Raw genomic sequence first — 14,913 nt, 5'->3', positions numbered from 1 at the left:
ATAAATCTTGTGAACATGAAGTATTAAGCATTCATCCAGATATGGAATAATTGGCCAGTTATTGGGGACGTTGAGATGTTGCCTCCACCTCTCACAAAGATAACTGAAAGAGCTCCTACAGTAATGATCACTTCTGATCCAGTCAGCTATGTCAAGTGTTCCACTCAATTGATATTAGAATTGGGTATGATACACTTACTGCAGCAAGCTCTAAAATGTCATCGTTGACTTAAATAGAACTAGGACCATATTTAGCAAATTTGGCAGCCCACTGTGCCATAGTCCTTATTCCTGCCCATGCAGGGAATTAGGAATGTTGAATGCTGAGCATTCTGACTTTGGTGGCTGGAACAGCCCATGAGTTGTAAATGCTCAAGTCTGGAGCCAGTTTAATAAGGGGAAAAGAAACAAGGTTCCTCCTACTGGAAGCCTTTTCACAGCCAATGTTTGATTTCCACCCCAACTACCCAAGGAGTCATATAGTTGGTGCCAGGTTCCTTCATTTTTGAAAGGTATGAATCACTATTTCCCAAGAACAAATGGATGATCCAAGTTGTTTTGAAGGGGCTTTGATTTTCATTAATCCAAAATCCTCCCCTTTTGACGTGCCTTTCCATGACAAGCATGTCGTCTGGTCTGGAAAAGTAGAAAATTTACAGAATGAGATCTGGTTGCAGCTTGACAAGCAGGCAGTGGAAATAGTTCATTAGCTGAACTCTTCAAGGTTTTACTCCAACCTGCTTCTAATACCCATGGCCAATAGGAATCTCAGATATGTTATAGACCTAAGCCAGCTCAACAAGTACTTATCTATGCTATGGTTAAATATGGAGACCGCATGATCCGTCAGCATTTCTGTAAAAAGGGGATGAATTTGTCATCAGTTTAGACTTAACAGTATGTATTTTCACATGTCAGTACACACATCCTCAAGCAAGTTATTCAGTTTGATTTCCGAAAAAAATATTTACCAATTTTGCAATCTCCTGTTCAGCATCAATATCAGCCCTGGAGCATTTAATGAGGTCATCAGTTGTGTATTCTCCCTTTTCATGTTGACATCATTAGCAGCATCATGACCACATCCTCTTAAAACTCACGATAAGTTTAGCTGAGTGAAGAGCAGAAATGATCTTTCCCTTTTGTTAGTGTTTCTGATTGATTGTGAAAATTAAGACCTTACTTCATCATGGCATTTGTCCACCTGGGCACAGAAGTTTTTACAATCCTCCACTTTAGCAAAATTAATTAAAAACATGAGGGGCTGCATATGCTAAGTAATTCTGATAGCTCTTTGTAGGTTTCACATGCCCTGGATGAATGATCTGCTCAGACAGGCATGGTCATAGATGGATAGATCCCAACCATTAAGTTTTTGGCATAATCATTACGATGTTTTCTTCTTCACCAAATTATGTCTTAAACTTGCCTGTATATGGATTACACATTTTCGATAAAATAAATGCAGATAATAAAGCAATAAAAAGTTGTGTTTATTATTGATTATTTTAATCTCTTTAGTAGCACATATATAAATTTGAGAATATTCTTAAAGATATATAATGCTGCATACCATTAGTGTAAGAGTATGTTTGTCCATCATAGACCTAAATGTACTTTTCTTATTTTCTGTTTATAGCAGCTGTGCGAATGAAACATATTTAAGAAAACATACAGTTTTCACAAATTCGAAAACTTGATTCATATATACATTATAACTTCATTAATGTGACTCATGGATGTTATATGACTTAAAAATGTTAGAGATAAGGGATCTTTTGAAACTTCAGAAGATGTTGGAAATAAGATGAATCAGTAGTGCTTTGCAAATATTAAGACGAAGAACATGGGAGTGATAGAGCAATACAGCACTCAGAAGGAGCACATCATTATGCTCATTGCAGAATTTACTGACTTTACGACCATTCAGCAAAAGTTTGACATGTAGACTAGTTGAATTGAGTGTCATAAATAATTTGTCAGATTGTTTTATGTTGGTACAGTGTTACTAATCCACAGTGAAATTGCTCATTTATGACAAGAATTTTTATTTGCCATGTTAGCTACAAAAAAATAAATGTACATTTTTCATAGTTTCCTGTACTTAAATCATATATAGTTTACACTTTTTATGTTCGCATTACACTTTTTTTGCTGTTCAAAATAATAATAATTACGCTTATATGTTTGTGGGATTGGCATGCCTGTAGGGGTTTCATCTATGCCCATTCAGGCAATGCTTCATGCCTGCCTGTTGTCAGGAGAGCCTTGTGAAGAAAGAATTAATCGCTTTCATGGAGACTATCTCATGAACAAGAAGGCCCTCCATTTGAAAGGTGTGCAGGTGGAAGTGACAGGTTTTCAACAGCAGTATTATCATTTTGAGTGCCTCAGTCCCTAAATTCACTAACATTTTTCTTCAGCTCTTTGACTAGTAAAAATAACCAGTATGATCAAAGGTTACTGCTCCATGATCACGTTACATTCAGACATCACAGTATAACACATAACATTTTTCATGATAGATTTAGTTTCAGCATGCAGAGTGTATAAGTTCCAAGCCCTTTCACTTGACGCATGTTATCTACAGATCAGATCAAATGTTTCCATGGCTTTTATGATGCAACTAGACTTTAGAGCAAAGAACAGACTGTCATCAGCTGGGAAATCAAAGACTGTTTATTTTCCTCTTTCGATCAGTCCAGGGAGTAGGTGATACATGACACAGCCCATGCTCAAATCCTGCTTCAGCTAAACAGAAAAGTTATGTTGGCACATGGCAGTGCCTCGTCCATTATAGCTGTTGAAAGAGAATATAACCACCGAGGCCCAAGCTTCATAACCAAATTGGGAAATAGACTGATCATATTCCTAGCTCAAGTATGCCCTATGAAAATCTTGGCTAATAAAATCAGAGCTGTCTCTGCCAGCATTATGTTCAGTTTAAAAGTGGCTATCTGAGACATAAAGAATACACTTGCATGGCATGTAGAGTGAACCTTCTCAAACTTCTGTCTGCATGATCAAGCTTTGCAGCTAAACGTATAAAATCACCAGACCATTATTTAAAATCAGCACAGCTTTAACATGGGCATAGAAAGCACTTTCACTGGATTTGCCTGGTGATTTTACTTAGTAAAAATGTAACTTTCTTCCTTTTCTTTTACCTTGGTACTTTCGTTACACGATATGTGACTGTTGGTTGTACTAGACTGATATTATGAGTGCATTTAACCCTCGTACAAGGCAGAATTCATATTCTCTTACAGGTGACCATAGTAGTTAGTGATGGGATGCTTAGCATTACCTCCACCTATTACCAAATCACATCACTGTTAAACCATATCTCATCTCTCCAGAAAGATGCATCCTCATCAAGGCATTGCTGAAGCTAAAAGCTAAAACTGGTAAACAATGGTTGCCACCTAATGGTGTTGAGGAAAGGTTAGAGGAAAGATTCTTAATAAATTCTTCCCTTTGTCTTAACACTATTGCTGGATTCAGGAGGTAGTGGAGCTTTATGATTGGGTAAGTATTCTAAGATAAACCTGATTTACTGAACAATTTGCTATTTCTTGTGATGTTTATGTTGTAAATTCTTTCATCCTGCATGTTAAATTTTTATATATTTAATTATTGGTTTGTTTGTTTGTTTGTACAGGCTGAGGCAGATGGTTATATGACAACAACTGTATCAATTGTAGTTCATGATGGAGTGGTCACCAGGCAAGATATAAAGCTAATGAAAAGTGTTGTTAGTGAAGGCTCCAAACATGCTGTTTTTCTCCCCTTGATACTTTTGAGCATGATAATGATTTTCCTGTAATTATGGAGAGATTTAAATGCCTTGCATGAACTGGTGCATGTGAATCAAATATCTTCAGCAGTTGTCAAAATAAAACTTTCAGCATATTTAATGAAGTATTTGTTAGAACAGAGTATTTAGCATTAATATTAGTTTTAGCAGTTGGTACTGTATTTATACATTTATGATGCAGACAGAGTTGCAATGTCAACATTGATCCGGGAGTCCCAAGCTGTCTGCTCAAGATTGCAAGTAGAAAAAAACAGTGCAGACTTTAATATGTTGCTGTGTGATGCGATGCCAAATGTTAGACATCAGACTCACTTGGATCTCTTGTTGCATTTAGCTAAGTTTTTCTGACACTATTGCATGGAAAGTCATGAAACTTAATGAATACATTTATCATAATGGTTACTGCTCATCACATGCAAAAGAAGGTCACAATTACCTTCTTTTCTTCTTCTTTTGACTTTGACTTTGCTGTGTATTTTGGATAACCTCTGGCAGCGTAGCTTAGAGAGACATAGTGTTGTATAGAAATCTTTCAGTTTTTGGATTTTAGTCATGAAATTAAATAACCTGTACTGGAAAAGTCTAAGAATTGTCTTGCAGTTCATTGTGAACCATTCAGAGAGTTGAAGTGAGTTTTCATGTCAAACTTAACCAGTCGTGAGATTCCATGTTATATCACCATTCATATAACAAACAGATAATTCTGTATATGTAGCTCCTTTGTTACCTTTGGAAAAAGTAACATTCTCAGACAAGAAGTTTAAAGTTGCTGTAATGGGAATTTCTTACATTGCCAGCACTATAATGGCAAAGAAGGTTAAGTCACACAGTAATAGAGGCACTTGCCATTTTCTTGCCAGATTCAAAGTGGTAGGTTTTCACATACACTTGTACAGTTTTACATAGTGTGTAAAAAATAAATATATTTTATGCTGTAATCAGGATTAGAGAGTTTTGGAATGTATTTTTCTTGTATGATGTAAAATATGTGCAAGGTGATTATAAGAAATTTGACATTTGCCTTTTGATACCAGATTCAAAGTGGAAGGTTTTCATATGCATTGGTTCATATACATTTTTACAAAAAGTGCATAAAATGAAATTATTTGAATTTTAATCAAGATTGTAGTTGTGAAACTTATTATATTGTATCATGTAAAAAATTATAAAATCTTGAGATACATTATATTTTTTGTAAAATTGAATTTTTTTTACAAATGAAAGAATGGGCAAATTTTAAAAATTTCAAATCAAGGTCATAAACGTTTGAGGTTATTCATATATACTGATGTCAGATATGTGTGCAGACTTGTCTCATTTATGATAATCTATTTTTTAACTTTTGCCAGAAATGCAGTTTGTTATTTCTGTGATTATGAAACATTAAAACATTCAGGGAAAGTATGATCACCATCATCTAGTTAGTTTGAAGTTCTTTCAGGTTGGACTTAAGTTTGCATTCATCATATTCTAACAGTTTCTAACAGACCTATCAGCGGTGTGATTTTATCTCAATATAAGGCCACTTTCAAAATATTAACATTTACTAAAGTTGTGGCTTGGAGGGACAACTTCCATACCTATGACTTAGCATCCAACCAATCTCTTTTACCATATCTAATTTAAATTGTAAAAAATGGTTGCAAACTTAAAGGGACTAGAAAACTTTGTAGCAAAGTATAAATTGTTTGGCCTTTTCCCATCAGTTTCTTTTTTACAAATGAGTGATTCAAAATTAGGCAGTGATTAAACTTAATAGTAGTTACTTCTGTTTCATATTTGTTCCACTGATGTTATTAGTTAGTGCTCCTAAAGAAAATCACAGTGAATCAGAACTTTTTCAAATAACTTTTTAAATGTTAACATAAATTCTCTTGTGATATATACTTACTTTCTGCCCATTAAGCCTCCTTGGCTTGTAGGGCAGCAATGAAAAAATTCTTCCTCTTCTATCTTTGGCCATTTTTTCTAGTGTGTCCCACCTGTGATGACGGGTCATCTGTTCAGTCTCAACAGTACAATGCCATATTGTCTTAGGCCTTCCCCTCTTCTGTCATCCCTCAGGTGTTCTGTCCTTAAAACTGCTTCCTCCTCCTTTCTCATCACATTACTGATCCATCTCCAGCATCTTCTCATGATGATAGTGGCCGTGTTTTCATGGTGGAATCGGACAAGCAGATCATGGTTGAAAATTGTCCTTGGCCAAGATAGCTAGTGGTGTGGAAGGATGAGAGCTTGGAAAGATTGCACTCTGTCATATGCCAGCACTCCAAGCCATACAGTAGCACTGATAAGACACAGCTTTGGTACAACTTAAGCGTGGTGCGGATATCATGTTGTGTTGATCTCCATACATAGTTCATACCCTATTTCAAGTATTTTTTCATACCCATTAATTTTTTTTACACAATCGTTATCAAATTAATAATTATTTAAATGTATCATAATTTTTTCGAAAATATCATTTTGTATTTTTCGAAAAAATCCATTAAATTATCGGGCATAAAATTTCTACTAAGAAGATTTATGTTTGCAAACAAGATCAGAAATATTCAGACAAGTTTAATCATACAAATGAAGCTGAAAATATGTCACAAGATTCTGTTCAAAACGCTTAGTAAATACTAGCTTTAGTTTCAGATTGCTTATTATATTCTCCTGGCTGTGATTGACTGCCCCCCTGCAAAAAATCTTGAGGACACCATGTGCATAAGCTCTCTTATTGTCGTTACAATATCTACTGGTCTTTATTAACAAATGGACAAAGGACTTCACAGACCATGCCTTTAAATATTATCGTTAATTAGTTCTCCTTATTAAGTCCATCACTGTAACAAGTAATGCATATGATTGCTTGACCTTATAGCATCTGCTGTATGGACAATGGCTTCAGTAGCACATTGACATTTTTATTTCCCTAAAGAGAACCTTACTTCACTACTGGCAGCTTTGCTGATTTGACATCTTCTGTCGATTCTTGCACTCAGTCTGGTTTCAGCTGGAATAACCCAAAGCGCCAAGCATGTTTAATTACTGTGTATATAACACTGCATAGCCATGTGGTTGTTGTGACAATGTATGTCGTAATTAAAACAAGAATGAATTGTTGATTTAGCAGTGTTTATTGATAATGTACAGATTATTACTTGCAGAAGACCATATTTCAAAACTCCATATGTAGTAGGGTCGTAATACATGAGGATTATCACAATCATCTAGTAACAGTCTTTTTTTCTCTTTGCAAATGCTAAAAATAAAAACCACCCTGAATAAATACGGTCTTATACACTGACAAAATTTTGTTTCATTTCTCTCTCACACACACACACACATGCACACATACATGCATGCTTGCATGCATTAACTAAAACATGATTTCAGGTTCTAAATTTTTAAATTACAATTTGATGAGATTATTGTTAATGTAAAAATATAAGTTGCACCTAATTTCCTGACAATGTGGTCTCATATCGTTGTGTACAATTTACCAATAAATAATACCCATAACTAAAACATGTTCAAACCATCTTAATCATTTTGCCGACATTACACAACATAACAGCTACATATGCTCTAAATGCAGATGAGTTTGCACACTGAGACATAATCCTCTCTCTCCCTCTCTCTTGTTCACTAATAACAACAAAAATCTTCGAGTACTTTTATTTTTATTGTAATTAGATTCTTGAGTTGAGAGCAGAATGAAACAGAAAACATACATTACTTTGTATGTTTGTACCAGTAGGTTGTTGAGTAGCATGTGTTCCGTAGAACTTTCTCAGGTGCAGTCCCTTTATTTTTTGTACACAGTACCACCAAATGATAATTATTTATTTTACATATAACTTTTTGTACACTGAAATTAATAATTATTTTTTTGTGTATGAAAAATAACTTGAAATACGGTACTTCATAATACATTTTTTGGTCTTGCTTAGTCGGCTTAAGATGTCAGTCTTGTTGCCTCCATCTTGTCAGGTGCTGCTGGCCAGGTTGGTAAAACTGTTAGTGCTTAGTAAGTCTACATCATTAATCCTGATTGATGTTGGTGAGTCTCTGTTGAGATACATACTCTGTCATCTGACTTACTGTCAGTCCTGTCATATCTTGCATTTGCTGGTGGGTGTAGGAAAGCATTGTGAGATCATCTGCAAAGTCCAGGTCTTCTGATGTGGAAAACAGTGATCATCTGATGCCCCTCGACACAGTTCTTTGCATGACCTATTCATTTACTAGGCTGAAGAGTAGTGTAGACTTTATGCACCCTGTCTGACCCCAGTCTTGACTTCAAAGCACAGGTCACAGAGTCCCACACTGCATGTGAAATTGATGTAAAATCTCTTGATGAGCTAGAACCTGTATAAGCTCTCAGAATACACCAAATTATTTCTGTGTGACATATAAAGAAAAGAAATTCAGGGAATATTATGTAGATTATTTTCATCAGGATGTTTACAATGATCAAGGGTCAACAAATAGCAATGCATCTGGAGTGGAGTTCTTCCATTTGATGTCAAGTAAAATTTGTATCACTTCATTTCCTTAACTCATTCGGCCCCAGCACTGTTTCAGTATCTCTGCTGATATGCCTCAGAAGCACAAAGCTGTGTCTAGCTGCTTGTGCCCCATAGTTTTTACCTGTTTGAAAACATTGTGCACATGCATTCACTCTTACCTTAATTTCTCTTCTTATATCCAAACAAAATCCACGAAATTTTCACCATTTATTTCAAATGAATTTGTCGACATATTAATTTTTTCCCTATTTGTCGAAGTCTTTCACAACTTATTTATACAGTATTTACAAACTGTGCCACGTTTATCCACAAGAACTCAGTCATCATCATTGTCAGCATCATCTTCTGACGATTCAGTCTCAGAAACTTCTATGTCCAAATCTAAATCTCACAAAATATTTAACTGCTTGCTCAGCTTGCTCAATAATTTCAAGATCAAACCCCAGAAACTCCACATTTTTGCTCTCATCAAAAATCACTCTTCTGTCTGCCATCATTTACGATTTTTCATGAACAGAACACGTGTAGTTAAACCGCTCTCAAACTTTAGCCTTTTGCTTCTGAACAATTCAGATTTCCACAAATGAAGGTAAAATCATTTCTGATTGGTTTAATAGTTGTTTAGTTCTTGGAATAAACCATTTCTAACCAATCAGAGACGTTGTATCTAACACACATTCATCACGCCTGGAGACGGGATCGGCCATTGAATGCAGTAAACAATTCACGACTACAGGCGGGATCGGCCAATGAATGCAGAAACCGGATCACGCCTACAGACGGGATCGGGGCCGAATGAGTTAACCTGTCATTATCCTCAGTACTTTGATAATGAAAATTAGGTCAAGCATGTTGCTTTGATATGTCATTTTTGACAGTGAAATGACCTCAGTACAATTACTTTTATAGGTATGATGAATATGTAGTTTAAAGAGATTCAACAGATTAATTTGTAAGTTTGGTTTATTTAATTAATAATGGAAACATAGCTGCAATAGAAAGGCCAGAATCTGCTCAATGGAAAGAGACTAATAGTCGAACTATTGAACTTAACTAGCATCAGAAAAAGCATGAGCAGATACCTGTATGCTTTTGGACTTGTTTCCTTCTATACATGTATTTGGTTTTTTGTTACTAAAATACTGGATGGCTTCCAAGAGCTTATTATTATTTTTTCTTTACTCTTATTTTCATGTAAACAATGTCAAGAATCTGTAGTAATTCAGGGACACTGATATTTACTCAGGTCACAATTTAAGTACTGTATATATCCGCTTATAAATTGAGCTCAACTTCAGCAGACTGCTCAGACCCATCACATAATGCCAGTAGATCTGGATCTGTGCAGTTTGTTAGGAGTAATCATTAAAACAAACAGCCCAGACCTGATCAGTTGTTGCATTATTTGACAGCTAACTGAGTTCATTTCTTTTCGCAGATGGATTTGTAAGCAGATATATATCATATTGAGATTTCGGACAGTCTTTATATGTAATATGCATTCATGCTTTTGTTGAGGAAGATGTCTTTTTTACAGTATGTAATATTTTTCTCTGCAGAAGAATGTCGGTATTTTTAGACCAAGATTTTGGTTGACATTTGATATTTTACAGATTTTAGTTTGGGTCCAATAACTTGGGTGCTAGACTTGTTGGTATTGTTTTAGTTTAAAATGTGAATTATATAAAGTATGTCTTTTGTAGAATCTCACTGTAAGCCATGTTATTCGGTGTAGATCATTTTGGATTCTTGGTATGTATTTATTCAGAATTTTGGAATGTGATTTTCCAGCTTTATGTTTGTCCATCTGTTACGGGATAGATTCAAAGTAGACTTATGCAGAAGCTATTCTAGTTAAATTTATTTGGTACGTTTCTAAGCAAATGTGCAAGACATATTTATTTGTAATTTTAATTGATTTTTTACCATTTTTACTATTTTGTTTATTTAGCTCACTAGACTGTATGGGCAAATAAACATGTAATATAATCCTGCATTCATTGTGCATAATTGTTGTCTCAGTTTTTTCTATAAAAAAACTTGCTTTTTAATTTTTTCACAAAATGCTGCCAATGCACCATCAAATGACTGTCCTGAAATAATCTTTATATGTCTTCTTGAAAGTTACTCAACAGAATTTGATCAAATTTTTTATTAAAAACATCTTTTCATAAAGGTCTTTTTATTTTGGACAAATGCTGCCAATCCACCATCAGATATGGCAGTGGGGAAACATTTAAATGATATTTCATAATTGATCAGCAGAATTTGTGCAGAGGTTATGGAAAGCATCCTAGTAAAATGGTGTTTCAGATTTGTACCAATATCAGTATGCCATTAAATACAGCAAAATTTTACAGAAAGTACCAATATCAATGTGCCATCAAATAATTGCCAGTCTACTTTTCAGTTCAGTCACATTACTTGAAATAGGAAAACCATGTAAAACTGGTCAAGAGAATCGGTACAAATTTGAAAGAAAGACTGGCATTAAAAAAACATTCAGATCGGTACAGATGATGCTGGTCCAGTCCAATATGACCACTGTGCCTTAAAATAAATCTTCAGAAACCACAGAGTCTCAAAAACTGCTCAGTGTAATTTTATGACATGTAACAGAAAGCAGCTTTTTATGAAGGCTTTAACATCCACATTAATACTGCAGATCATCAGTTAAATATAGCTGATATTTCTAAAAATAGAAAAACCTCCACCTTATTTCTTCTCTAAAACCACTGGGCAGTTTCTTCAAATTTGATAAAAGGTACCCAGCACAGTAAACATTCTTCATAATGAATCCATAAAATTTGAGGATGTATGTATTTGGAGAGCAAACACACTAATAGGCAGGATTTTTCACCAACAGAGCTTGCATTTGACTTTTGAATAGATGTCAGTCAAGGGAGCAATCTCACACCCACTTTGGTCTCTTGGTGACAGATTCTTATTCAATCACTTGTTAAGATATATTACTGAACTTTTGTTTTGGGGACTTATTTACTCTAAAATGCTTCTGTTGCAAACGATAATAGACATGCACATTGTTGATTTATGGATGAATGTCAGCATTATTTGCAGTATTTTAGATACATATTAATGCAAAACAGGTTCCAAAATATCATAATTTGTATGTTTTACGATATAATTTATTCTACCTTTACTTTGTTATCACTTTTGTAGTCTCACACAGTTGCAAGATCAGTTGCAGCATGCATACATAATGCATGTTTTTCATTTATTCAGTTTCCTTGTGCTTGTTCACGTGTTTGGTTGATAAATATAAGTGTACACTTATTCATGTTTATTGAATAGTTAATCATGAGAAACCTGATATTAGAAGTCATTATTGTCTTTGTAGTCTACATTATTTTCATGATTATTTTAACCATGAAATATTGTTAAATTTCCTTTTTACATGGAGAAAGAACAGAAATTGTGTATTTGCATTATGTAGATTTGTTTTAGAGAGTTGAACTCTCATGTCTAATTTATATAAATAGTTAACTAATTTATTTTGTTTGTTTCATTACCCTTTTACAAGACTTGAAGTACTGATACAAACACTTTCTTATTAAGTCCTTTCTGCATTGATACATGCATAGACATAGGCATATAGATAAAGACACGTAGCTATATCCACAACACAAACATGAAGTTATTTAACTGACATACATGCATCCATCCATAGACACCATTTCATGGCTTTACTAACATACATGCATCCATCCATAGACACCATTTCATGGCTATTCTAACATACATGCATCCATCCATAGACACCATTTCATGGCTGTTCTAAAATACATGCATCCATCCATAGACACCATTTCATGGCTATACTAACATACATGCATCCATCCATAGACACCATTTCATGGCTATTCTAACATACATGCATCCATCCATAGACACCATTTCATTGCTATACTAACATACATGCATCCATCCATAGACACCATTTCATGGCTGTTCTAAAATACATGCATCCATCCATAGACACCATTTCATGGCTATACTAACATACATGCATCCATCCATAGACACCATTTCATGGCTATTCTAACATACATGCATCCATCCATAGACACCATTTCATGGCTATTCTAACATACATGCATCCATCCATAGACACCATTTCATGGCTATACTAACATACATGCATCCATCCATAGACACCATTTCATGGCTATACTAACGTACATGCATCCATCCATAGACACCATTTCGTGGCTATACTAACATACATGCATCCATCCATAGACACCATTTCATGGCTATTCTAACATACATGCATCCATCCATAGACACCATTTCATGGCTATACTGACATACATGCATCCATCCATAGACACATTTCATGGCTATACTAACATACATGCATCCATCCATAGACACCATTTCATGGCTATACTAACATACATGCATCCATCCATAGACACCATTTCATGGCTATACTAACATACATGCATCCATCCATAGACACCATTTCATGGCTATTCTAACATACATGCATCCATCCATAGACACCATTTCATGGCTATTCTAACATACATGCATCCATCCATAGACACCATTTCATGGCTATTCTAACATACATGCATCCATCCATAGACACCATTTCATGGCTATACTAACATACATGCATCCATCCATAGACACCATTTCATGGCTATACTAACATACATGCATCCATCCATAGACACCATTGCATGGCTATTCTAAAATACATGCATCCATCCATAGACACCATATAATGGGTATACTAACATATATGCATCCATCCATAGACACCATTTCATGGCTATACTAACATACATGCATCCATCCATAGACACTATTTCATGCCTATACTAACATACATGCATGCATGCATCCAACCATACAGAGACACTGTTTCAAGCCTATCAAACAAACTACCTGAAATATATTACTTCAAATGGAAGTTTCTTGTGCAATGTTTCATGACCAAATAACTATGTATTAGTTGTCTAATTTTTTTAGCTCTACTGATCATAAACTGGAAGAGAGTTGTAGGAGGGTCTGCAGTCCATCATCCAACGTCCATTTGTTTGTTAGCACAAAATTATTATCACTACACCTTCTAAACTACTTCGAGGATTGCCATGAAACTTTACTCACACACTCATTGCAAGGTCTGATCAATCCACATTGCTCAGACATTAGTACAGCACAGCAGTTATCTTGAATATCATATTATGTCTACTGCTCTGGAATAAATGGTTATTTCAACATGGGGTTGTCGTTCCTATGACAACAATCATGATTATCACTACTCAGATCAATGGAATGTCATATCGACATGGGGCATTTACTAGAAGACCTCTTATGATATCTAGTTAATCCTAAATGAAAATGGTTCTCTTTGGAGTATCCAGTATAGTAACCACAGTGGCCATCTTGAAAATCCTGATATCACTACTACTATTAAATGGATGGTCATACCAACATGGAAGTTTCAACAAAAAAACTTTTATGATGTGTAATTAATTCTAAATGAAAATGGTGATAAACTGACAACCAATATGGCAGCCATCTTGAAAACCTTGTTATCGCTTCTCTTCCAAATTAGAAGATTTCTTATGATGTCTAGTTCATCCTAAATTAAAATGATTCAGTTTGGACAGCAAATATGGTTGCCATGATATCCATTTTTATCTTTACTACTGTAAATTGATGGTCATATTAACATGTGGTTCTCACTAAATGACTCAGCAGTACACACATTGTACAGAGAAGTTCAGATTCTTACTTTAAAGTTGCTATGCCTGTTACTGCACTTCCTGCCTCATGTCAACAACATTGTCAGTCAGGACAGTTCCTATAGGTATGTTGTACTTTGATGTTTTAAAATGTACATTAACTGTTGAATGAAAATATCTCAACACCACACACATTATAATTAAAATGATGTTCGTTTGAGAAAAACAAATTTGGACTGAGAAAGGCATTTGATGTTAAATTCTCATAGGATAGTCTATAACATGACTCCAGCATTAACTTAAATTTAGAAGAATACATATATAATGGCTTTCATTTCTAAACATTGCAACAAGTGTATTTGTTTCAAGCTATATCCCATACCCTCCATCTCTTGATTTCTCCCAGCCTACAACCTTCCAGCTTCTTAGTGAATAAATGCATAGAGTGGACTCTTAAATGACTTGAATTTTGACAGTTCCTAATGGTCAGCGTCATGCTCTGATGTTCCAAAATAAACAATGTTGAATGAAAATATTTCTCTTTGTGTGATAATTTTTTAATGTGCTGAATTCATCTGCATGGTATTCAAAGCTAATCTCTCATTGGCTGTTCATATCATAAACCATGTGATTTGTATGAAAAATGTTACCTTGTTTGTCGCTATTTTCCTGACTCTATCTGCGGAGTGACATTTTTGCTTTGAAGACAGCCGATACACTTGTCAACTATGACATGATCCCATTGAGCTTCAATATAATATTTGAGGAGCAATGTTTTAAAAGAGTAACTTATGAATGAAAATAGTTTTCGCTATTTGTTGATAAAAGAATTCTTGATTTTTAATATTGACTGAGAAAC

The 14,913-nt window shown here is 34.8% G+C and overlaps 1 protein-coding gene across 8 annotated transcripts in view; it reads left to right on the top strand.

The window, feature by feature from the left end:
- Positions 1-11,843, top strand: part of LOC149775909 (carboxypeptidase M-like) — a 98,818-nt gene extending 86,975 nt beyond the window's left edge. For all 8 annotated transcript variants that reach the window (XM_089943896.1, XM_089943894.1, XM_089943901.1 and 5 more), the window contains one exon: positions 3,662-11,843. In XM_089943896.1, coding sequence (XP_089800022.1) covers positions 3,662-3,826 — 165 coding nt within the window. In that variant the 3' untranslated portion in view covers positions 3,827-11,843. The remainder of the gene's footprint in view (positions 1-3,661) is intronic.
- The last annotated feature ends 3,070 nt before the right edge of the window (positions 11,844-14,913 follow it).

The sequence above is a fragment of the Sinohyriopsis cumingii genome, chromosome 19 (assembly GCF_028554795.1).
Source record: "Sinohyriopsis cumingii isolate HCF-2022 chromosome 19, ASM2855479v2, whole genome shotgun sequence".
NCBI lineage: Eukaryota > Metazoa > Mollusca > Bivalvia > Unionida > Unionidae > Sinohyriopsis > Sinohyriopsis cumingii.
This window is presented reverse-complemented; position numbering and strand designations above follow the sequence as displayed.